General features: G+C 37.0%; 1 protein-coding gene across 3 annotated transcripts in view; it reads right to left on the bottom strand.

Annotated features, from left to right (window-relative positions):
* The window catches only part of LOC150078996 (kinesin-like protein KIF21A), a 755,520-nt gene that overhangs the window by 521,056 nt on the left and 210,865 nt on the right, over positions 1-23,599 (bottom strand). For all 3 annotated transcript variants that reach the window (XM_090383539.1, XM_090383541.1, XM_090383540.1), the window contains 2 exons: positions 11,791-12,015; positions 6,480-6,558 (listed from right to left, as the gene is read on the bottom strand). In XM_090383539.1, the coding sequence (XP_090239665.1) occupies positions 6,480-6,558; positions 11,791-12,015 (304 nt within the window). The remainder of the gene's footprint in view (positions 1-6,479; positions 6,559-11,790; positions 12,016-23,599) is intronic.

Below are 23,599 nucleotides of genomic sequence, written 5' to 3'. Positions count from 1 at the left end.
TGCTAGAGTTGAATACACCTCTGGAATTCCCCTTGCTGAATAACTCCTCATGTGTGAATGTCGATGCAAAATATTCATTTAGTTTGTTAGCTACCTGAGCAGGATCATCAACAGTTGACCCATCAATATCAAGTAGACCAATCTGATTCATCCCCTTCCTTCTAGAGTTAACATAAGTAAAGAACTCTTTGCTGTTTTACTTTGCATCCCTTGCCAAGGATTTCTCGTAATTTGCCTTTGCCTGCCTAACCTCGTTTGTAACTTGGTTGCATATCAACTTGTATCTATCATAGGCTTCTGTGTCATGTGTTAATTTGTAAGCATCCCATGCATTTTTCTTCTCTGCCATATGCCTCATTAGTTCATCTGACATCCATTTTGGCCTAAACCATGAACAATATTTCTTAGTTGGTATGTAAAGCCTAGTAGCTTCCAAGATAAGTTCTTTGAATGCTTCCCATTTTGAATTTGCTGTTGGTAACATCATCAGTTGGTCCCACTGTATAGAATTCAAATACTGTCTCAGTCCATCGTAGTCGCCTTTACGGAAGCAATAACCCTTCCCTTTACCCCTAATGGTAGTTACCTCTTTGAGTAAATCCCACTTCAGCACACTGTGATCACTGCCACTTAGTGGTTCGTTTATCTGCAGATTCTTAATGCATGAAGAATCACTGCTGATAATCAAATCAAGAGTATTACTCCCTCTAGTTACCTCCCGAACATGCTGATGTAGAAAACAATCATCCAATAAATCCACAAAAGCCCTGCTAGTGTGTGAGTAACCAGCCCCCAAATTCCAGTCAATATCTGGGAAATTAAAATCTCCCATTATAAGACTCTCTGATTTACTGGCCCACTCTATTTCCCTGTACAGTTCCTTATTATACTCATCAGAGTCATTAGGCCTATAGCACACTCCTACTCTCAATTTTGATCTCCCAATGCTTATGTCACACCAAACTGACTCAACACTGCACTGTCCGGCGATGTTGACTGGCTTCACTTCCTTGGTTTTTATGTGTTTCTTAACTAATAGCATAACCCCTCCCCCCTTCCTATCCTCTCTATCCTTTCTGTAGTCGTTGTACTGCCCAAATTGCAGTTCTGCATCCCTTATATCTGTGTGACACCACGTCTCTGATATCCCAACAATATCTGCCTTTGATGTTTTGAGCAATACCTCAAATTCATCAAATTTATTTACTAAACTCCTAGCATTGGTGTACACGCAAGTATACCTGCACCTGTTTCTATTCTTAGCTACCCTAACACAACCCATGTGTTTACTTGTACCGCAATGGCTCCCAGCAGTCTCTGAAATACCATGCATCTTGTTTTCCACGCTTCTGCTCATTCTAATAGAAGCAGTGCAAGAATCTCTTTCACCTCTGCCAGTGGCTACTGTCAATCTATTGGTTTTTGTCTCCCCCCAAGCTAGCAGTTTTCCGACCCACCTAACACTGCCTCGATAGCATCAGCAAATATTCTTGCACCCTTTCTATTTAAGTGTATCCCATCCCTGTAGAAGCAATCTCTCCTGTTAACAAGTACAGTCCAGGCTGAAAAAAATTCTACCCCTTGAGCCGTGCACAATCTTTCCAGGGCCGAATTGATCGACAAGGCTCTCATCATATACTCCCTCCTATCGTGTCTGGGCAGAATTGCAGACACTTTCAAATTCAACCCTAATTCATGGTTTTGTTCAACAGTGACCTGTACTTGTTAAGTAATTCTGCCGGCATTTAAGGAATTGGTAGCAGATTTTCGAGAAGTTGAAGCTGATTGAGCAGGACAAAGTTTCTGAAAATGAAAAGTGGAATGCATTGTGCTATCATCGGCAAAACTATGGATAGGATTTCCAGTCAATAGAAGAAGGTCATTAATATACAAGAGGAAAAGAGTGGGGGAAAGAACTGAACCATGGGGGACACTGGAATTAGTGGAGAAGTTAGAAGACAGAGAGAGAGAGCCATCTACCATCACCCTCAGTGAGCGATCAGAGAGAAAACTGGATAACCATATTACTAAAAACAGTTGGCAAACCATAAGATCGAAGATTGTGTAGAAGGCCTTTATGCTAAACACGATCAAAAGCCTTTGAGATGTCAAGAGCAACTACTTGTGTTTCACCGAACCTTTCCGTTGAATTACTCCATAAATGGGTAACATAAGCCAGAATATCACCAGTGGATCGACACTGACGGAATCCACACTGGCGATCGTTGATCAGACGGAAGGTTTCTAGGTAGATTAAGAGTTGGCGGTGAATTGATTTCTCCATTACTTTAGAAAGAGTAGAAGTCATTGCAATGGGACGATAACTGGATGGGATCGATTTGTAACCCTTTTTAGGAACTGGCTGGATATGAGCAAATTTCCAAGCAGAAGGAAAAGCACCTTTGGAATAAGAAAATGAAAAAAGGCGGCAAAGAATAGGAGTAAGTTCAGGAGCACAGGTTTTGAGAATAAGTGGAGAAATACCATCAGGACCTGGAGCTTTCTTAGCATCAAGATTCGTTAAAATCCTTCTGATATCCTTTTGACGGAAGACCACAGAAGGCATTGAATGGAGCATGTTGGGAATGGTGGGAGGTGTTTTACCAAGATCATTAATACATGAGCTGAAAGAAAAATGGGATGCTCACAGATCAACTTTATCCTTGGCTGAAGTGACAAAAGAACCATCTGGTTTGGACAGAGGTGGGAGCAGACATGGGCAAAAGTTGCGACCAATAGCTTTGGCAAGAGACCAGAATGCTCGGCTACCATTAAGGCAAGAAGCAAGTTTTCTACTCTTAGCCTGTTCAAACTCTAGTTTGGACTGATTAATAACTGCTTTACAATTGTTGCGAGCTTTGGTGTAGGCAGAAAATGAAACTGAAGAATTAGAAACAAGCCAATTACAATATGCAACATTCTTCTCTTGAACAGCCTTAGCACATTTATTGGAAAACCAAGGTTTAGATAAAGGACGAGATTTTAAAGTGGAGTGTGGGATAAAGGATTCCATTCCTGCAAGAATAATTTCACAAACACGTTCTGAGCAAACGTTGACATCAGAAGTTTTGAAACAGTAATCCGACCAAGGAAAAGTAGGAAAGAAGTCTCGCAGGTCATCCCATTATGCATTCTTGTAATGCCAAACAACACGAGGTTGGGAATAGCCATGAGAAAGGTTCCATTGGAGAAGAGACAATCACCAAGTTGTGATCTGAAGTGCCTAAAGGACCTCTCACTTCGACCGTGTACTTAGAAGGGTTGATTGTGAGAAAAAGATCCAGCATACTGGCTGTATGATTAGGATTGTCCGGTATTCTTGTAGGTAAATGAACAATCTGTTCTATGTCATTAGTAATTGCAAAAGCCTCAGCATCTCGACCTGCTGGGTCGGTGTGACTAGAAAACGGAAGCCAGCTGAAGTTGTGAACATTAAAATCACCAAGGAAAATTACCTCACTGTTAGGAAAGTTGGATTGGAGAAAGTCAAGTTGCAAAGAGAGGAAGTCAAAGGGCTCCAAGTGGTTAGTGGAGTTGGGAGAAGAGACAACAGATGAATTTGACACAATGAGGTAGAGAGATTTTAAGCCGGAGAAGATCAAAGAGAGGAGATTCCAAATTGCCAAGTCTCTGACAGGGAATATCAGAACGGACATATGCACAAGTACCACCTTTGAGGCGAAAGGAATCATACAGCGAATAATTTTGGCATCTGAGATGAGCAGTAGTTGAATCAACCGATAATTGAGATTCTGTCAGAAAAAGTACATGCGGTTTGGGAGACTGCAAGTGGAAATGGACATCGCTGAGATTAGAACTGAGACCACGTATATTTGTGAAATGAATTAGGAAGTACTTGGGTGGTTTAGATCTTTTCGCAGATAAGCTTGCTCTATTAGTTTGACAATTCATGGTGTATTCAATAGTAAGAAAAAGTGGGTGGGACATGCTGTATGAATTAATTAATTTTTTGGATATGGCGTACACGTGGTAAGAATATACCCAGATCCTTGACATAACGTGGCCTCGACAATGCTCCCCGCATACACACTACTCGGACTCCCTCCAGTCACTATCTGGCAGAGTAGAGGTAGCAAGATTATACACTAGCTGATCCGGAAGCCTCCTAGATAGTTATCAATAGGTTCGGTCCAGTGTATTAACTAGCGGCCGGCTTGCGAACACCGTTTTAGAGTGTACCCTCGAAATGTAAGGAATATTGGATCTCGCCACGACTTTCATCATAACCTCAAAAGTCGTCAATCATACTGCATGATGGAAGAGATAGGGAAGGGTTGACCCGAACTTAGCTCTACAGACTAAACATGGGTTCCACCACTTCAAGCCTCCAATACAGGGGACTGTATTGGAGGCTTGAAGTCCTCTTACAGGGGACTTCAAGCTTAACATTTGTCAATGTTAAACTTCAGTTTAACATTGACAAATCCAAAGTATTGCATATGGATAGAAGTAACCCCAGAGGAACATACTGTGTGGTACTACACTTCGGGTGGTAGAAAATAAAAAAGACCTTGGAGTAATTGTGCAGTCAGATATGAAGTTTTCTGAGCAATGCAGACAGGTGCCAGAGCAGGTCATGGTGTTTTGTCAATAATATACAGGAATTTTGCTAGCAGAGAAAAGGAGGTGATTATCTCTTTGTATAAGGCAATGGTCAGGCCACACCTTGAGTACTGCGTACTGGTCTGGAGGCCTCATTTTAGGAAGGATGTAGATTTGCTTGAGCATGTACAGAGAAGGGCAACAAGATTGGTGTGGGAATGAAGGGATCCTCTACCAAGAGAGGCTTAAGTTCTGCAAACTGCAGTGGCTGGAGACCAAGTACATGTGCTGCCATAGCCTAGTGGTCAGGTGTGCGGGTGCATAAGTAGACGTGCCTTGAGTGACAGAGGTTCAAGCCCGAGACTGCTGAATATGGTGCTGTTTCTTGTATTCTGTCTATCTTGTGCAACTCCTCTGACTGTTTCGTCGTCCCGGAGTATAAAAACAGAAAATTTAATTTAAATTTAAGTACCTGCGATGTGATCTGATTGAGGTGTATAAGGCCTTGAATGGTTGAGCATGCTGAATTCTGATGGAATTCTTCCACTTGCTCAGATTACAAACCTAAGGGGGCATAAATTCAAATTGAGGAAAGACAGTTGTAGAATAGACGTGCAGGAATTTGCCTTTAGCCAGTGGGTGGTTAATTGCTGAAACTTCCATCTGTTGCTGTGGAAGTTGATAGCTTCAATAAATTCAAGGAGGAACCGGACAAATATTTAGAGGGAATGGTTGTGTGAATTTTTTTTTTTTTTTTGGTTGATGCTACATAAGCTCATATGCTTGCTTTCTTGCGTCACATGCCTCTATTACTATTATTATCTGTTCTGATGAGCAAAATATACAATTTCATGAATATCCATTCACTGGGAGTTGATTTATTACACACAGAAAAACAGAACTACTGCCCCATCTTTCTTGAACCCTGCATTAATCTTCCCAACCTTTTCCCTCTCTAACCTAATTATCTCTTCACTGAAATTTTCTTTCAACATTCCAACATTTATATAATATTGAAATCTAAAGTTCTTAATAGTTTTAGCCTCTAACAATGAACCACTCTTGCCAGAACTTGTAAAGCAAGTACATATTTTCTATAGCATGCTGCATTTTGCACTTGCTACACCTCATTTTATGCTTTGTTTATATGAATTTCCTGACTTTATCTTTCTTGGGTTCTAACTTGGGTTTCTTTTATAATAGAAAGAAATAAAAATTGTCAGATTTCTATCTGTCTGATTTTAATGAAATTTTGGCTTGACAAATCTTTCTTAAAAAGCCCAAACATAAAATTTTGTGAAAATCCATTCACAGCGAGTTGAATTATTAGATGTTAACATATGTGCAGAGAAATTATTTTTGGTGGATTTCTATTGGTCCAATTTTAATGAAATTTGGGAAAGAATGGCTCTACAAATTTTTCTAAAAGGCCCAAATATAAAATTTCATGAAAATCCATCCATTGGGAGTTGAGTTCTTACATATGGATAGACAGACATGGTGGAAACAACAGACGCATTATGCACACATGCTAGCAGTCCTAAAAACACTGATCTATTCAAAAATGCTGTATCCAGAAAACACAGCTGCGAAAAAGAACTTACTAGCATTTATTTGAAAACTGAGTAGTAATCAACAGATTCACTAACTCCATTTGGCCTTATATAGAAATGATGATAACTTACTACAATTCTGGTATAAAACTGATATAGTATTCTGATATACAACTGATGTCCACTTCTATATCAGAATACTGCCAAATTTTAGCTGTGAACTGCAGGCATCAGTTTGTAACTAGTGTTGTATTTAATGCTGTTTACTTTTCAGTAAAGTGCAGTCAGATTTTTAAAATATCATAATCACTGAATTCTGACATCTTTAAATTGTTTCTAACATAGCCAAAATAACACACTTACTTCTAAATCATAATCATCATCTGCTTCTGTTTTTTGGTTTTCTTGTTTTTCATCTTCACTTCCTCCTGCTTCTTTGTCTCTAGAAGAACAAATAACATGCCTTTTACACAAATGTGCTTGAAAATAAATTCAAATGATCATAAAATATCGCAAAGATTGCAAATGTGTTAAATTAAAATCACTTCACTGTACAATCAGTGATTACTGATTGTACAGTCTGATTTATCAAAATCAAAAAAAAAAAACACAAAAACAACAGGACCAGCTATTAAAGTTATGACAGACAGTAATGATAATAAGCAACATCTGCATCTCTAAGTATTACAGATGTTATAGAATAAACAAAAGTGGCAATTAAGTAAAATAAGTTAGAGTTGCTGTTAAAGTTATGACAGACGGTAATGATAATAAGTAACATCTGCATTGCTAAGTATTACAGATGTTATACACAAAAGTGACAATAAGTAAAATAAGTTATGAAGCAAATGCAGCTTTTATTCTACAAAACAAGGGTTATTCAAAAATAACAGTGACCTCCCACCCTCCAAAGGTAAAGTATTAAACTTTTGGCACAAATTAATGGGTGAAACGGGAAAAAAAGGTGGGGTTTTTTTTATTTTATTTTATTTTTATTTTTTGGATGTTGCTGAACCATGCTAATGACAACAAGCATAATGGCAATAAGTAACTGTCTGTCGAGCAGGCAAGAGTTGTCTGTGACAACAAATACAGATGATACATGTTAATCCTCTCCTCTGCTATGATGATCACCAGCCGAGAAATGGGCATTAACTTTCTTTAGTGTCACAGTGTATAATTACACTAAAGAGAAACTCTGCTACTTTTACTGATGTCAGTGTAGGGGTAGAAGATCCCCCCCACAGACTGGACTGGTTCATGAAAGGCTATAGGTTATATGGTGAAGGATGTTCTGGATTACAATATCAAAGTATTTGCATTTACAAGTACATATTTTCTATAGTGTGCTGCATTTTGCACTCTCGCTACACCTCATTTTATGCTTTGTTTATATGAATTTCCTGACTTTATCTTTCTTGGGTTCTAACTTGGGTTTCTTTTATAATAGTCATTTTCAAGTTTACTATAATATTTGAATGCTAACATTTATGTTAATTAAGCCTCATTGATGTTTCCCCTCTGATGCTTTACAAGTTCTGGCAGGAGTGGTTCATTGTTAGAGGGTAAAACTATTAAGAACTTTAGATTTCAATATTATATAAATGTTGAAATGTTGAAAGAAAATGTCAGTGAAGAGATAATTAGGTTAGAGAGGGAAAAGGGTAAGAAGATTAATGCAGGGTGCAAGAAAGGTGGGGCAGTAGTTCCAAAGGAAGAAGAACTACCTATTAATTTTACCACTTGGTTGAGAGAGAGAGAGAGAGAGAGAGAGAGAGAGAGAGAGAGAGAGAGAGAGAGAGAGAGAGAGAGAGAAAGAAATTGGGAAAATATTGTTATTGCAAAATAAGCAGAAGGAGGGTATATACTAGTCAACGTTGCAAATACCCATCATTGCCTCACACCCAGGGATACACAACAATAGGTTAGTATGAATAAATCAAAATTTTCAAACATTTATAAGATTGCTTGTCATTACACAAACATAGCATTCCAGGGATAATATGATAAAAATTAACCTGTCTAGGAGGAATACATAAATTAAAGAGAAAAGAAATACATACATTATGAGAGGACAATGATAATACTTGTCATTACATAACAATCAAGCCATGACATAATAATTGGCACAATAATTAGGTTGTTTGAGAACAAGAAAGGCTACATTCTTCCATGAGGAGAATTTGCATAGGCAAATATTAAATATAAGATTATTCATTATTTCCAGTACTCAATAAACAGTTAACCTGGAGAGCTTTTGTTTATCAAGCAGCAAATTGATGTGAACCAGTCTGCACACAAGAAAGCAACAGTCAGTTCAAAAACCACAGAGGTCAACTGTATAGTAGTGAAAACAGTAACATATTTATGATGATCTATAAGGAGATTTCTCTTCTGTGGAGTATCAATGCTACTAAAGTTGTGGGGGGGGGGGAAGAGCCTCTCCAGCAACATTATTGATGAAAAAGAGGTCATTCCAGTCAAGAGCTTCAAAACTATAATGAGTTGTTTAGTCACAATTAGTATAAGACTCTGAATTCGAAGGGATAAATCCAGTAATGTGGTTTGATTCTGCGGCGGGAGCAAAGATTTCCAGATGACTCACTTGAGCAACCAGAACTCAGCAGCATGGGGGAACTTAATTGTAGAGGGAGCTGCAAGTGCTGAGATCACAGCTATAAAAGAGGTGGATCGACTACTAGCATTAGTAGGGCATAGGATGCAAGTAAGCAAGTTGATATACCATCAGCCAAATAAAAAAAAAAAAAAAAAAAACCACCCTTCCAATTACACCCATCCATTCACTCCAAATGTTTGTCTATTTCTGCCTTGAACTTATTTAAGTTGTGACCCCCAATTACAACAGATGGAAGTTTGTTCCAACTATCAACCGCCCACTGGCTAAAGGCAAATTTCTGCAGATCTATTCTACAATCGTCTTTCCACAATTTGTATTTATGCCCTCTCAGGTAAGTAATTTGAGCAAGACGAAGAATTCCATTAGCATTGAGAATGCTCAATCCATTCAAGGCCTTATACAACTCAATTAGATCGCCTGGCATGCCTAGTCTCCAGAAGCTGCAATTTGCAGAACTTAAGTCTTTCTTGGTAACACCATCACTTTGTTCCACTCACCAAATGCAAAGTACTGCATATGGGTAGAAGTAACCCCAGAGAAACGTACCAACTGTGTGGTACTACACTTAAGGTGGTAGAAAATGAAAAAGACCTGGGAGTAATTGTGCAGTCAGATATGAAGTTTTCTGAGCAATGCAGACAGGCTGCCAGGGCAGGTCATGGGGTTTTGTCAATGATATATAGGAATTTTGCTAACAGGGAGAAGGAGGTGATTGTCCCTCTATATAAGGCAATGGTCAAGCCACACCTTGAGTACTGCATACAGGTCTGGAGGTCTCATTTTAGGAAGGATGTAGATTTACTTGAGTGGGTACAGAGAAGGGCAACAAGATTGGTGAGGGGAATGGAGGGATCCGCTTACCAAGAGAGGCTTAAGTTCTGCAAATTGCAGTGGCTGGAGACTAGGCACCTGTGCGGTGATCTGATTGAGGTGTATAAGGCCTTGAATGGGTTGAGCACGCTGAATTCTGATGGGATCCTTTCACTTGTTCAGATTACAAACCTAAGGGGGCATAAATTCAAATTAAGAAAAGACAGATGTAGAATAGATGTGCGGAAATTTGCCTTTAGCCAGCGGGTGGTTAATTGCTGGAACAAACTTCCATCTGTCGTTGTGGAAGTTGATAGATAGAATAAATTTAAGGAGGAACTGGACAGGCATTTGGAGGGAATGGTGTGATTTTTTTTTTTTTTGGCTGATGCTGCATAAGCTCATACACTTGCTTTCTTGCATCACATGCCACTACTACTACCAATCTCACTGCCCTTCTCTGTACTCATTCCAGCAGCTCTATATCTTTCCTAAAATGAGGACTCTAGACATGTATATAGTACTAAATGTGGGGCCTGACCACTGCCTCATACAAGGGTACAATTACAAGTACAATTACAAATACAGGTATAAAATTCCTGTATATCATTGACAAGACACAAAGAACTACTCTTGCAGCCTTTTTTCACTGCTGAGAAAACTTCATATTTCACTGCACAATTACGCCATTATTTCATTCTTATTTCATTCTCCACTACCTTGATTGCAGTACCACCCAGTTGATACATTACGCCGGGGTTACTGCTACCCATATGCAGTACTTTACATTTGTCAATGTTAAACTTCAGTTGCCACCTCTCAGCCCATTTGCTCAACGTTTCCAGATCCTGTTGCAGCAGAGTACTGTCATTAACAATCCTGCCAACCTTAGTATTGTCTGCAAACTTAGACATTAACCTTGATATACCCTTATCAATATCACTGATAAATAATGAAAACAACAATGGGCCTAACACTGAACCCTGGGGAACTCCACTAATAACATTAGTCAATGAAGAGCAGTGTCCATTGATAACCACTCTGTCTTCTCCCAGTCAACTATCCTTTTATCCATTGTAGCAACTTGCCCTTAATGCCATACTGCTCCAATTTGTACAGTATTCTTCCATGTGCCATAGTATAAAAAGTCTTCCTAAAATCCAAGTATATGATATCAAAATTATTCTTTGCTTGCATCCAATTCCTTTGTGATCACATCATAGTATCCAATCAAATTTGTCAGAAAAGACTTCTCCTTAACAAACCCATGCTGTGTCTGAACTATAACTGCAGTCTTGTCTAGATGATCCTGCATCGCTTCCTTAAACAGTGGCTCCGTTATTTTCCCAGGAACAGAAGTTAGACTAACAGGTCTGTAATTACCCCTATAACCCTTTGATCCCGCTTTGTGAACTGGGGAAACATTTGCACGTCTCCAATCCATGGGGACTGGAGATGTGCAAATGAGTGCAAGGAAGTTTTCATCATTGTGGCTAAGGATCTGTTTACTTCCTTTGCTGCCTCCTTTAATATAACTGGATAGATTCCATCAACCCCAGGGTGCCTTCTTTATCTTTAATTTCAACAAGTTCTCCTCCATTTTGCTATCAGTTATTAGAAAAAAAAAATATATATATATATCTTGAGTGTGCTGCATACATGTCTGGAAGCCACATTTTAGGAAGGGACTGTTGGAATGGGTGGAGAGAACAACAATGAAATTAGCAAGAGAGAAAAAAGAGTGCTCTTACCAAGAAAGGCTTCAGTTCTACAACTGTTCTGTCTGGAAACGAAGTGCCTGCAAGGAGATCTGATTGTGATGATTAAGTAAGCTAAATGGAGCCCTTCCTGTACATATCAAAATTTAAATTACAGAAGGATATTTTCTTTCAGCCAGAAGGTAATAGAACAAACTTATATTTTATTCTGTGGAAATGGATAGTTTGAATAAATTTAAGGAGGAACTAGGCAAATTATAAGAGGGGTTGCACAAGTGATGAGGGAAGTGTTGGGTTTTTTTTGCTGATGCTGTATAAACTCATATTCTTGTATCATTTGTCCACTACTAATATTAAAGTGTATAGGTACATATGTCGATTATTTCTGGAAAACATTTTTGTTATTCTTAAATTAATAGTAGTAAATTAATTTTGATAGCAGTAAACTATCAATAGCAGTAATAGCAGTATTTATTTAATAGCAGTAACTATTAATTTTCACACTTACACTGCTACTTTTAAAACTTTCTTCTTTCTTCTTTTCAGCTTTTTGATGTCCTGCTTAGCTTCTTCAAGGAGTTCATACACAGATGGTGATGAATCCATTCTTATATCATAATGGCCTGACACAGCTACTGCTGTAGAGGTTGGACTACTGGACAGTCGAGAATATGGGCGTTGAGCATGCTTTCGAAGTTGCACACACATCTCTTCAGATTCCATCAATTTTGCCCTGAAATTAATGAAGTTAAATTAATAAAAAAAGGAAAACTTTTAATAAGACATATAGGAGTATACTTTTAATAAGACATATAGGAGTATACTTTTAATAAGACATATAGGAGTATACTTTTAATAAGGAGCATATCTTATCCAAACTTTGTATTAAGATATATAAAGAAAAACAATTGTGAAGTACAGTACAAGTCCACCATAAAGATAATAAGAAAACTGGAAAAAAATACTTTTTATACATGATACATGCTGTGAACTAGTGGTTTTAAGGGGCATTAGCATTATGTATGTGCCTAATGTCTCCACAGCGTATGACTCCATTCATCTGTATATAACAAATCGATTCCCATTAAATGAATTTTCATGAATTTTTATATCTGTACCCTTTAAATAGATTTATAGAGCCATCCAAAATTCATTCCAATTGGACCAATAAAAATCTGGCAATTATTACTTTTGTCCATTTATCCACATATTACAACTCAACTCCCAGTGAATGGATTTGCATGAAATTTTACATTTCCCTCAGTTAGAACAATTTTTCAGCCCTTTCTAAATTTCGTTAAAATTAGATCAGTAGAAATTCAGCAATTATTATTATTATTTTTTTTTTTTCATACCTATCAACACAGGCTATCCAAATACCATATTTTTATAGCTAAAGCACTAGATATTATGTTTGTTGAAATGTTCTTGTCGGAGGAATGAATGGGCAATGTGGCAGATGCATAGAAACAATATTTCTCTGTTCACCGTTAAGGTTGTTGCTTTTTACTTTTTTTTTGTTTGTTGTTATAAATCATGAAGTATTACTATTTGCTAATGGGCATGAAATCTAAAGCACCATACATTAGTTAACTTGTTATTATGTGATATTAGCTGAACAAGCTAACATAAGTTTATTTATTTTTTTTTTTAAATTACAACACAAATAATGCAATTTTTGTTCTAAAAACTAATTCGGTAAATATGCTCTCTCTCTCGCTCTCGCTCTCTCTCTCTCTCTCATTAGTTATGCAACTTTATAATCTATGCTGAAAATTTTCCATGACAAGAAAATATACCTTCATCAATCTCTGATGCCAAATCTCCTTTAATTTAGAAATATTCAATGGAAAAATCATATAAAACTCAGATATTCCCACGGAAAAAATAATTTGGAGGCTGTGCAATTTTGCCAAATCTAAAAACATGACTGTTAAATAAGTTACGTATATCATTCACGCATAGCAGCAGAATAAGTGTGGACCTAGCCCCACCTTGTTGAAAATTAAGAGAGCTTTGGCTAGTCTATTCCTAGTCTTACTCATTTTGTAATAATATCTGCAATTAATAAATGTATCATCCGACATTCACTGCCATTTGATTCTCCTCACAAAAAAAAAAAAGAGAGAGAAAAAACAGAGGATTCTGAATGTCAACTCCACATCATACTGTAAACAGTATGATGTGGAGTTGACATTCAGAATCCTCTGTGCAGTTGATGTAGGTGAACTGTGCAATGGTTTTTCATTCAGTTCGCTGGGAACATAAAAATGTGTTTCATGATTCATTCCAAATTTGAGCAAAATACTGTCATCTCCATGTAATCAAGGATTCAGTAAAAATTTAAACAGAAATCTGTTCTGTAGATACATTTTATTGACAGCTTGAATTTTACACAGATGGAATTTTAAGTTCATTCAATGAACAGTTCTATCACAAATGATTAGGGCAACTGAATGACTAGGGCAGGATGCAATTGCTACCTTTTATGTTTTGCACTCACCACCCAAACTGAACATGGACTGTTTGGTTTGCTTTTTTTTTCATTAAGTGTGATACCAGTTGTTTAAAATTTTTGTATCAAATTTAAAATAGTCTCCTGGGAAGGTAGTACAGGTGACCCCCGCTTAACACTGATAATTCAATCTGGAAAAAGAGCACTAAGCGAATCCGTGCTAAGTGAGTGCCACATTCCCATAATGTAACATATGAATTTGTGAGTTGCAGTTGGTGCCATAGGATATTTCCTAATCAATAATAAACGGTAGTGAAAAGATGCACAAATGTCAGTCAAAATATTTAATATTCAAATATTTGTACACATAAAATATTCTGCATTACATACATATATAATTATGTGGTAACTACTTACGTATCAAAATTAAACTTAAAATTCCAATTAAATTCATGATTTTAATTGATCTAAATTGATTTTAGTTGATGAATTTAATCATGAAAAATGTGTCGATTTTGTGTTGTAGTTTGGCCTTCTTCCTGGTAAACTAAAAGGAGTTTTAATTTAAAATTCCCCACAGCGTTACCACCAACAATAAAGTCAACTGATTCTTTGCCGCTTTGAAACCTAGCATGTTTTTTTCTTCTTTCAATATCAAACTTCTTTTAGGCATTCGTTTCCAAAAAAGTCCTGCTTCATCTATGTTACAAACTTGTTGAGAAATATAACACAATACCCCTCTTCAATAATTTTAACAAGTTCTTTTTTGAAAGTTTCGGCTCCTTGATTTGCACTTGCGGCTTCTCCTTGGATTTTAAATCTATTCAACCAGCTCTTACTAGTTTTAAATGGTTCCACTTTTTTTTTTTTTTAGGTGAGTTTTCTTCAGATCATCATATAGGATAATCTCGCTCTCTCTCTCTCTCTCTCTCTCTCTCTCTCTCTCTCTCTCTCTCTCTCTCTCTCTCTTTTTTATATAAGATTTAACTTAAGGTATATTTAGTAAGGTATATGTACTATGGATAAACACAAAAACCTGTATAGGTAGAAATTGTGACATGATGTGAAATTTTAAGCATTTTTTTGAAACGTATACATAAAAATTGATTGAAAACAGATGATATATTAGTGGAGGTATAAATCACGTTGGCCAGTGTTATATGAAATTATTTGTTAAAAACTGCAAAAATGGTATGTACACGAGAAAAGCAGTTGTATATTTACCTATAATCTCCACCCATTACAAAAATAATCTTTATTGCAATCAAACAATAAGATAATGAAATAAATACATTTAATGTGGCATCTTAAATAAAAATGTTGTCGGATGGGTAGCTTTCTTTGCACCGCAAAGTAACTAAGTTAAGAAGGATGGCTAATAAAAGTAATTAAGTATAGTTAAAACTTGTTAACTTATTTCACAGAAAGTAATTTAAGTTACTTTCAAGTTTATCTTTTCCTTTACCTTGCACCTTAAGCTTAATAAGGTTTTTAACTAGAAAATACTAACACTACTAGGCCATCCTGATGGAATGGAAATTCATCGATTGATGCAGTTCATCCAGTCCATGCTGGATGAGCTGTATAAATTAATGATATTTGCAAAAACTTCTGATGCTACCAACATCAAAACAGTGGTGTCTGTTGTTGTTGTTGTTGTTATTGGATTTTTAGGAGCATTAGCAACTAAGGCCATACTGCTCCGGGAATATGCGGTGGTCATTCATTGACCTTTCCACATCCTCCATATTTGGTGGTGAAGGGCTCGAACCCCAGTCTAATCAAGAAGCGTGTGCTATGCACTGCTGCTCCTTCCCACCTGGCTACGGAGGCGCCTCAGTGGTGTCTGCTGACTGGAGTTGTAAAATCTGTCTGAATAGCTGAAGAGCTATTGATAATAGTAAATAGCAGTGTATATAATTTGCTATAGCCTCGTTTGCTTGGCCTTGCTCTTAGTGTTTTGTATATATACGTTGATATCCCAGGTTCACTGTTGGGTGGGGAGTATCCTGGGCCTTGAACCGCATCTTAAATTCTATAAATTGTAAGATATTCCTACCTCTTCTATCATGCAGTACGATTGATGACTTTTGAGGTTATGATGAACATCATGGCGAGATCCAATATTCCTTACATTTCGAGGGTACAGCTGTAAAGGAGGTCTCATTTCAAGAAGGATGTAGAGCTGCTGGAACGGGTACAGAGAAGGGCAACAAGATTAGTGAATGGAACAAAGGGTTGCTCTTACGAAGAAAGTTTTGCAAATTACAGAGTCTGGAGACTAGGCACCGGCTAGGTGATCTGATAGAGGTGTATAAGGCTTTGAATGATTTGAGCATGCTCAATGCCAATGGGATTCTTCATCTTGCTCAGAATAATCACCTCAGAGGGCATAAATTCAAATTGAGGAATGACGGATCTCGGATAGATGTGCGGAAATTTGCCTTTGGCCAGCGGGTGGTTGGTTGGTGGAACCGACTTCCATCACTTGTTGTTGAAGTTGATAGCCTAAACAAATTTAAAGCTCAACTGGACAGGTATTTTGAACGAAGGGAGGGGTGAAATGGGAGTGGTGTGTGTTTTTTTTTTTTTTTTTTTTTTTTGGCTGATGCTGAATAAGCTTGCTTTCTTGCATCATATGCCTCTACTAATGCTAATGCTAAAACGGTGTTTGCAGGCCGGCCGCTAGTTAGTACACTGGACCGAACCTATTGGTTCGGTCCAGTGTACTAACTAGCGATTATGCACTAGCTGATCCGGAAACCTCCTAGAGGTTTCCGGATCAGCTAGTGCATAATCTTGCTACCTCTACTCTGCCAGATAGTGACTGGAGGGAGTCCGAGTAGTGTGTATGCAGGGAGCATTGTCGAGGTCACGTTATGTCAAGGATCTGGGTATATTCTTACCACGTGTACGCCATATCCAAAAATTTAATTACTTCATATAGCATGCCCCACCCACTTTTTCTTACTATTGAATACACCATGAATTCTCAAACTAATAGAGCATGCTTATCTGCGAAAAGACCTAAACCTCCCAAGCACTTCCTAATTCATTTCACAAATATACGTGGTCTTAATTCTAATCCCAACGATGTCCATTTCCACTTGCAGTCTGCCAAACCCCATGTACTTTTTCTCACAGAATCTCAGTTATCAGTTGATTCAACTACTGCTCATCTCAGATGCCAAAATTATTCGCTGTATGATTCCTTTCGCCTCAAAGGTGGTACTTGTGCATATGTCCGTTCTGATATTCCCTGTCAGAGACTTGGCAATTTGGAATCTCCTCTCTTTGATCTTCTCTGGCTTAAAATCTCTCTACCTCATTGTGTCAAATTCATCTGTTGTCTCTACCATTCTCCCAACTCCACTAATCACTTGGAGCTCTTTGACTTCCTCTCTTTGCAACTTGACTTTCTCTAGTCCAACTTTCCTAACAGTGAGGTAATTTTCCTTGGTGATTTTAATGTTCACAACTTCAGCTGGCTTCCGTTTTCTAGTCACACCGACCCAGCAGGTCGAGATGCTGAGGCTTTTGCAATTACTAATGACATAAAACAGATTGTTCATTTACCTACAAGAATACCAGACAATCCTAATCATATAGCCAGCATGCTTGATCTTTTTTTCACAAACAACCCTTCTAAGTACACGGTCGAAGTGAGAGGTCCTTTAGGCACTTCAGATCACAACTTGGTGATTGTCTCTTCTCCAATGGAACCTTTCTCATGGCTATTCCCAACCTCGTGTTGTTTGGCATTACAAGAATGCATAATGGGATGACCTGCGAGACTTCTTTTCTTCTTTTCCTTGGTCAGATTACTGTTTCAAAACATCTGATGTCAACATTTGCTCAGATCGTGTCAGTGAAATTATTCCTGTAGGAATGGAATCCTTTATCCTACACTCCACTTTAAAATCTCGTCCTTTATCTAAACCTTGGTTTTCCAATAAATTCGCTAAGGCTGTTCAAGAGAAGAACATTGCATATCGTAATTGGCTTATTTCCAATTCTTCAGTTTCTATTTCTGCCTACACCAGAGCTCGCAACAATTGTAAAGCAGTTATTAATCAGTCCAAACTAGAGTTTCGACAGGCTAAGAGTAGAAAACTTGCTTCTTGTCCTAATGGTAGCCGAGCATTCTGGTCTCTTGCCAAAGCTATTGGCCGCACCTTTTGCCCAACTCTGCTCCTACCTCTGTCCAAACCAGATGGTTCTGTTGTCACTTCAGCCAAGGATAAAGCTGACCAGCGAGCATCCCATTTTTCTTCCAGCTCATGTATTAATGATCTTGGTAAAACCCCTCCCACCATTCCCAACACGCTCCATTCAATGCCTCCTGTGGTCTTCCGTCAAAAGGATATCAGAAGGATTTTAATGAATCTCGATACTAAGAAAGCTCCAGGTCCTGATGGTATTTCTCCACTTGTTCTCAAAACCTGTGCTCCTGAACTTACTCCTATTCTTTGCCGCCTTTTTTCACTTTCTTATTTCAAAGGTATTTTTTCTTCTGCTTGGAAATTTGCTCATATCCAGCCAGTTCCTAAAAAAGGGTGACAAATCCCTCCCATCCAATTATCATCCTATTGCAATTACTTCTACTCTTTCTAAAGTAATGGAGAAATCAATTAACCACCAACTCTTAAACTACCTAGAAACCTTCCATCTGATCAACGATCGCCAGTATGGATTCCATCAGTGTCGATCCACTGGTGATATTCTGGCTTATGTTACCCATTTATGGACTAATTCAATGGAAAGGTTCCGTGAAACACAAGTAGTTGCTCTTGACATCTCAAAGGCTTTTGATCGTGTTTGGCATAAAGGTCTTCTAAACAAGCTTCCATCTTATGGTTTGCCAACTGTTTTTAGTAATTGGTTATCCAGTTTTTCTCTCTGATCACTCACTGAGGGTGATGGTAGATGGCTCTCTGTCTTCTAACTTCTCCACTAATGCTGGTTTCCCCCAAGGTTCAGTTCTTTCCCCCACTCTTTTCCTCTTGTATATTAATGACCTTCTTCCCTTGACTGGAAATCCGATTCATAGTTTTGCCGATGATGGCACACTGCATTCCACTTTCCATTTCGAGAAACCTTGTCCTGCTCAATCAGCTTCAACTTCTCAAAAATCTGCTACCAATTCCTTAAATGCCGATCTTCAGGTAATTCTCCAGTGGGGCAAAGACAACTTAGTTGATTTCAACCCTTCTAAAACTCAGTCTTGTCTTATATCTCGCAAAAAGGATTCTTCTGCTCCTATGCTTATCTTTAGTGACACTCCGATTTCTAGGCAAAATGATATATCTCTTTTGGGGATTACCCTGACTTCTAATCTCTCTCTCTCTTGGCACAAGCACATTACAAATATTGCTTCCTCTGCATCTAAAAAACTTGATTTACTCTTTCGCTCTCGGCGTTACTTTTCTTCCAAACAGCTGCTCACTCTGTATAAACACAAATCCGCCCTGCCATGGAATATTGTTCCCACATCTGGGATGGTGCCCCCAAAACCTCTCTCAGGCTTCTTGATTCCATTCAGAAGAGGGCAGTTAGGTTAATTAATGATTCATTTCTAACAGAGTCTCTCCACTCGCTTTCTCATAGATGTACTGTTTCTGCCGCATGCCTCTTCTACAGATACTTCCATGGGCACTGTTCTTCTGAATTGGCTTCTATAATTCCCACTCTCTCTCTCTCTCTCTCTCTCTCTCTCTCTCTTTCAAAACAGTCCGAACACGTGCTGCCACCAGCCAACATCCATTTACTGTCCAACTTCAAACCCACAGAACCAACTTTTCATCTTCCTCATTTATTCATTCAACTCCTGTTTTCTGGAACAACCTTCCTTCATATGTATTTCCTGAAATTTACAGTCTACAGAAGTTCAAGTCCAATGTCAACAAATATCTTCTTTTGTCTTCTCAACCTCCAACCCAAGCACGGTACTAAGTACTATAGGTTCTAATACTTCTCGCGTTTGGGGTTCACATAAAAAAAAATATATATCTTTCTCTGTATCGTTTTTATCAGATTCGTTTGTAGTTTCGCTACAAACGAATCCGACATTATCTATATATATATATATATATATATATATATATATATATATATATAATGTCTGACCTCATTGTAACCAAACTGGTAAGTTTTAGCTATCTGTATAGCTGTATAAGTTGTGAAAGTGAAGGTTAATGTAGAAATTGGTGCCTTCAACATAATGTAATTACTGAGTTCCAAGCATTATGGATGACTGATATGCAATGTATAACACTATTTTGCTGTTAAGTTGGTGGATCAAGATGTTTTACAAAATGTAAATTGTAAATAATGTACAGTTACTCTTCAACGGCAGATCGGGGAAACCCTGGAGCCCGCAGAATATAATAACACACTTTAAATACTTTGTTTCATCAGATATCTATCTGATCAAAACATTTTTGGAATTTCTCTTTTTGTGAATGCTTTTAGGCAGCTTATTGTTTTCTGATTGTTTTACTGTTTTTAATTATTTAATTAATCAAAATAGCCTTAAGTTTAATTTTCCTATTTAATCACTTATCTAATTAAAAATTGTTTTCCTGTTTAATTTTAGAAATAGCCAAATTAATAAGTCTGGTGCAGCATAACATGAATGTTTCTCTCAGTCAAAAATTACAGGACACCCAAGACTCATCACCAGTTATTATTTTAGTTAAAAATTCAGGATGTTTGTTGAAATAAGAACTGCATAAAGTCCACATTTCAACTCAGATGAAATGAGCATTCAATGTAGTATTTGGTTGAGTCAAAATGTGCGTGTGTGTGGAACACACTAGGCCTCATTCATCTCATGCCCAAACTGTCAGTAAAAACAGCACAAACAAAACCAAATGAGTGTCATCACTTAGCAATTTCTTGAATGCAGATGTCCACGATCTTTCTTCATCTTTAAATGAAAAAACATGAAACTTTTGAAACCACTTAATTTTTTTTTCTCATCATAGAAACATCTCTGCAAAATGTAACAAACATTTTGTGTATTTCTGACTCTTCAAGTATACAACAAAATTTAATGCTGACGCCTGGTTTACAACAAAATTTAACGTATACAACTGTTCAAATTCCATTATTCAAAAGATTAATGAGAACAACAAGTGCAGCTTTTGGCCAGACCACTGAATTATAAGTTAAAATTTGTTGTGTGCAAGCTCAAAAAATTTCCCTGTAAAATCTACTCACGATTTTTTTAGTTACTGCTATGCATTGAAGTGGTGCTGACTTGTCAGGTGTAGTTACAAGGAAAAAAATTATTAAAAAGCACCTGAAAAATAATAGCAGACTACATAAAATTAAATAAAATAAATGAAAATATACAAATGTATATTACTTAATGCTATAGATCCTAAGATTTTAACTACTCCATCAAGGGCCGGCAGCCAAAAACCAAAGGAAATACAGCAAAATGCAAGGCCTCTGTTTTTGTTATGATATATACATAGCACACAAAAAGTGAGCAGATATATATATCATAGCCAACCTGACATAAACCAAAAAGAAAAGGATTAAAAACCCAAACAAATATAATTCAAAAATAAATAAAAATAAAAGTAAAATGCAAAATTAACCTAAAATTAATACCAATTATTTCCAGTTAAAGAAAAATTGAATTAATAGCAAACAGCCCTACTTGAATTTTAACAAATAAAGTGTAATACAGGTGACCCCCCCCCGCTTAACGCTGCTAATTTGTTCCGGAAAAACAGAGCGCTAAGTGAATCCGCGATAAGCGAGCGCCGCAGTCCCATAAGGTAACATATGTATTTGTAAGTTGCGGTCGGTGGCATATGATTATTTCCTAATCAATAATAAACAGTAGTGAAAAGATGCACAAATGTCAGTTAAAATATTTAATATTCAAATATATATGTACATATAAAATATTCTGCATTACATACGTATATAATTATGTGGTAACTATTTACGTATCAAAATTAAACTTAAAATTCCAATTAAAATCATGACTTTAAGTGATTTAATTTAATTGATAAATTTAATCATGAAAAATGTGTCGATTTTGGATTGAACTTTGGCCCTCTTCCAAATAAACTAAAACTAAAAATTTTAAATCCCCTGCAGCGTTACCACCCAACAATAAAGTCAATCAATCCTTCGCCGCTTTGAAACCTGGCATGTTTTATTCTTCTTTCAATATGAAACTTCTTTTAGGCATTCGTTTCCACAAAAGTCCTGCTTCATCTATGTTAAAAACTTGTTGAGAAATATAACACATAATACCCTTCTTCAATAATTTTAAAAAGTTCTTTTTTAAAAGTTTCGGCTCCTTCATCTGCACTTGCAGCTTCTTCCTGGATTTTAAATCTATTCAACCAGCCCTTACCAGTTTTAAATGGTTCCACATTTTTTTTTTAGGTGAGTTTTTTCTTCAGATAATCATATTGGCTAATCTCTCTCTCTCTCTCTCTCTTTTTTTTTTTTTATTTTTTTTTTTTTTTGTAATATTTAACTTAACTGAATTCTGCATTGGATATTATCGTCAATAAAATTAGTTAAAATAACTAAATGCACAAGGCATAATACATTAAGAGTTTAATATCTATATAATATTGGTGTGTAGATACACCATAACCAACTCTTAAAAAACTACAAAGTAGTTGTTGTAGGCATCATTTGCTCTTTCTCATATTGTGCGCTGCCTTCACGACGAGTTGCCATGATATTGCACTACCTCGAATAAGTAACGCTTCACTAATAGAGAAGACTATTGTTACTTATTCTCAGTGAGTACCACCACCCAGACATGTTTCAAGGCTATTGGCCTATCATCAGTGGGTGGGTGGGCAGGTACCCTGGTATTGCAGACATGACAACCCAGTTGTGAAGATAATCACACAATATGAGAGATGCCAAAAGGTGTATATGACAATATTTAAAATAACTAAATGCACAAGGCATAATACATTAAGAGTTTAATATCTATGTGGTAGGCCAATAGCCTTGAAACATGTCTGGGTGGTGGTACTCACAGAGAATAAGTAACAATAGTCTTCTCTATTAGTGAAGCGTTACTCATTCGAGGTAGTGCAATATCATGGCAACTCATTGTGAAGGCAGAGCACAATATGAGAAAGAGCAAATGATGCCTACAACAACTACTTTGTAGTTTTTTAAGAGTTGTCTATGGTGTATCTACACAACGATATTATATAAATAAAATTAGTTAAGGTCTTTCCATTTCAATCCTAATAGCCAGCCTAGCCCTAGTTGCTTGCAGTGGAACAGCTATCTTTCCCGCTGTTAAAATTAATTCTTTATTTTTTTATAATTGTTCTTACAGTTAAACTTGCGAGTCCTAAATTATGGCATACATCCGCTTGTCGTTGACCAGAATTGATTCGCTTCAAAACGTCTAATTTAATTTTCAAATTCAGTCTTTTTCTTACATTTATAGTCTTTGTGCGCAGACGTTGTTGCTTTTTCATTCCTATCGGCCATTATTAACTCTTTGAAAATGTAACTGCATTGGTTGCATTAATTATGATACAATGTTCGAGTAAACTGTCCGTTATGCACAATGTCTAATACTATACTGAGTGATGACTAGACTTCAGATAAATGCATATAACGCAAATATTACAAACAATATACTCAATAATTTTTTAAAATGTTGATCTCGAAACTACGTAACAAGTCACTGTACTGCAATTAAATTAGCGTGCAAGAAAATTTCACTGAGCGTGGGAAAATTTTTCAAGTTGGCATGGGAAACATTTTAATGCTGTTTTGCTATTCATTTTCAAGCTATCGACTCCATCAAATCCATCGACTCCATGAAACGATTTCGTTAAATATGCCAAAAATG

This window comes from Mastigoproctus giganteus, chromosome 10, assembly GCF_048544385.1.
Source record: "Mastigoproctus giganteus isolate SK-2022 chromosome 10, ASM4854438v1, whole genome shotgun sequence".
NCBI lineage: Eukaryota > Metazoa > Arthropoda > Arachnida > Uropygi > Thelyphonidae > Mastigoproctus > Mastigoproctus giganteus.
The sequence above is the reverse complement of the archived record's forward strand: the minus strand, read 5'-3'. Positions and strand labels throughout refer to the sequence as shown.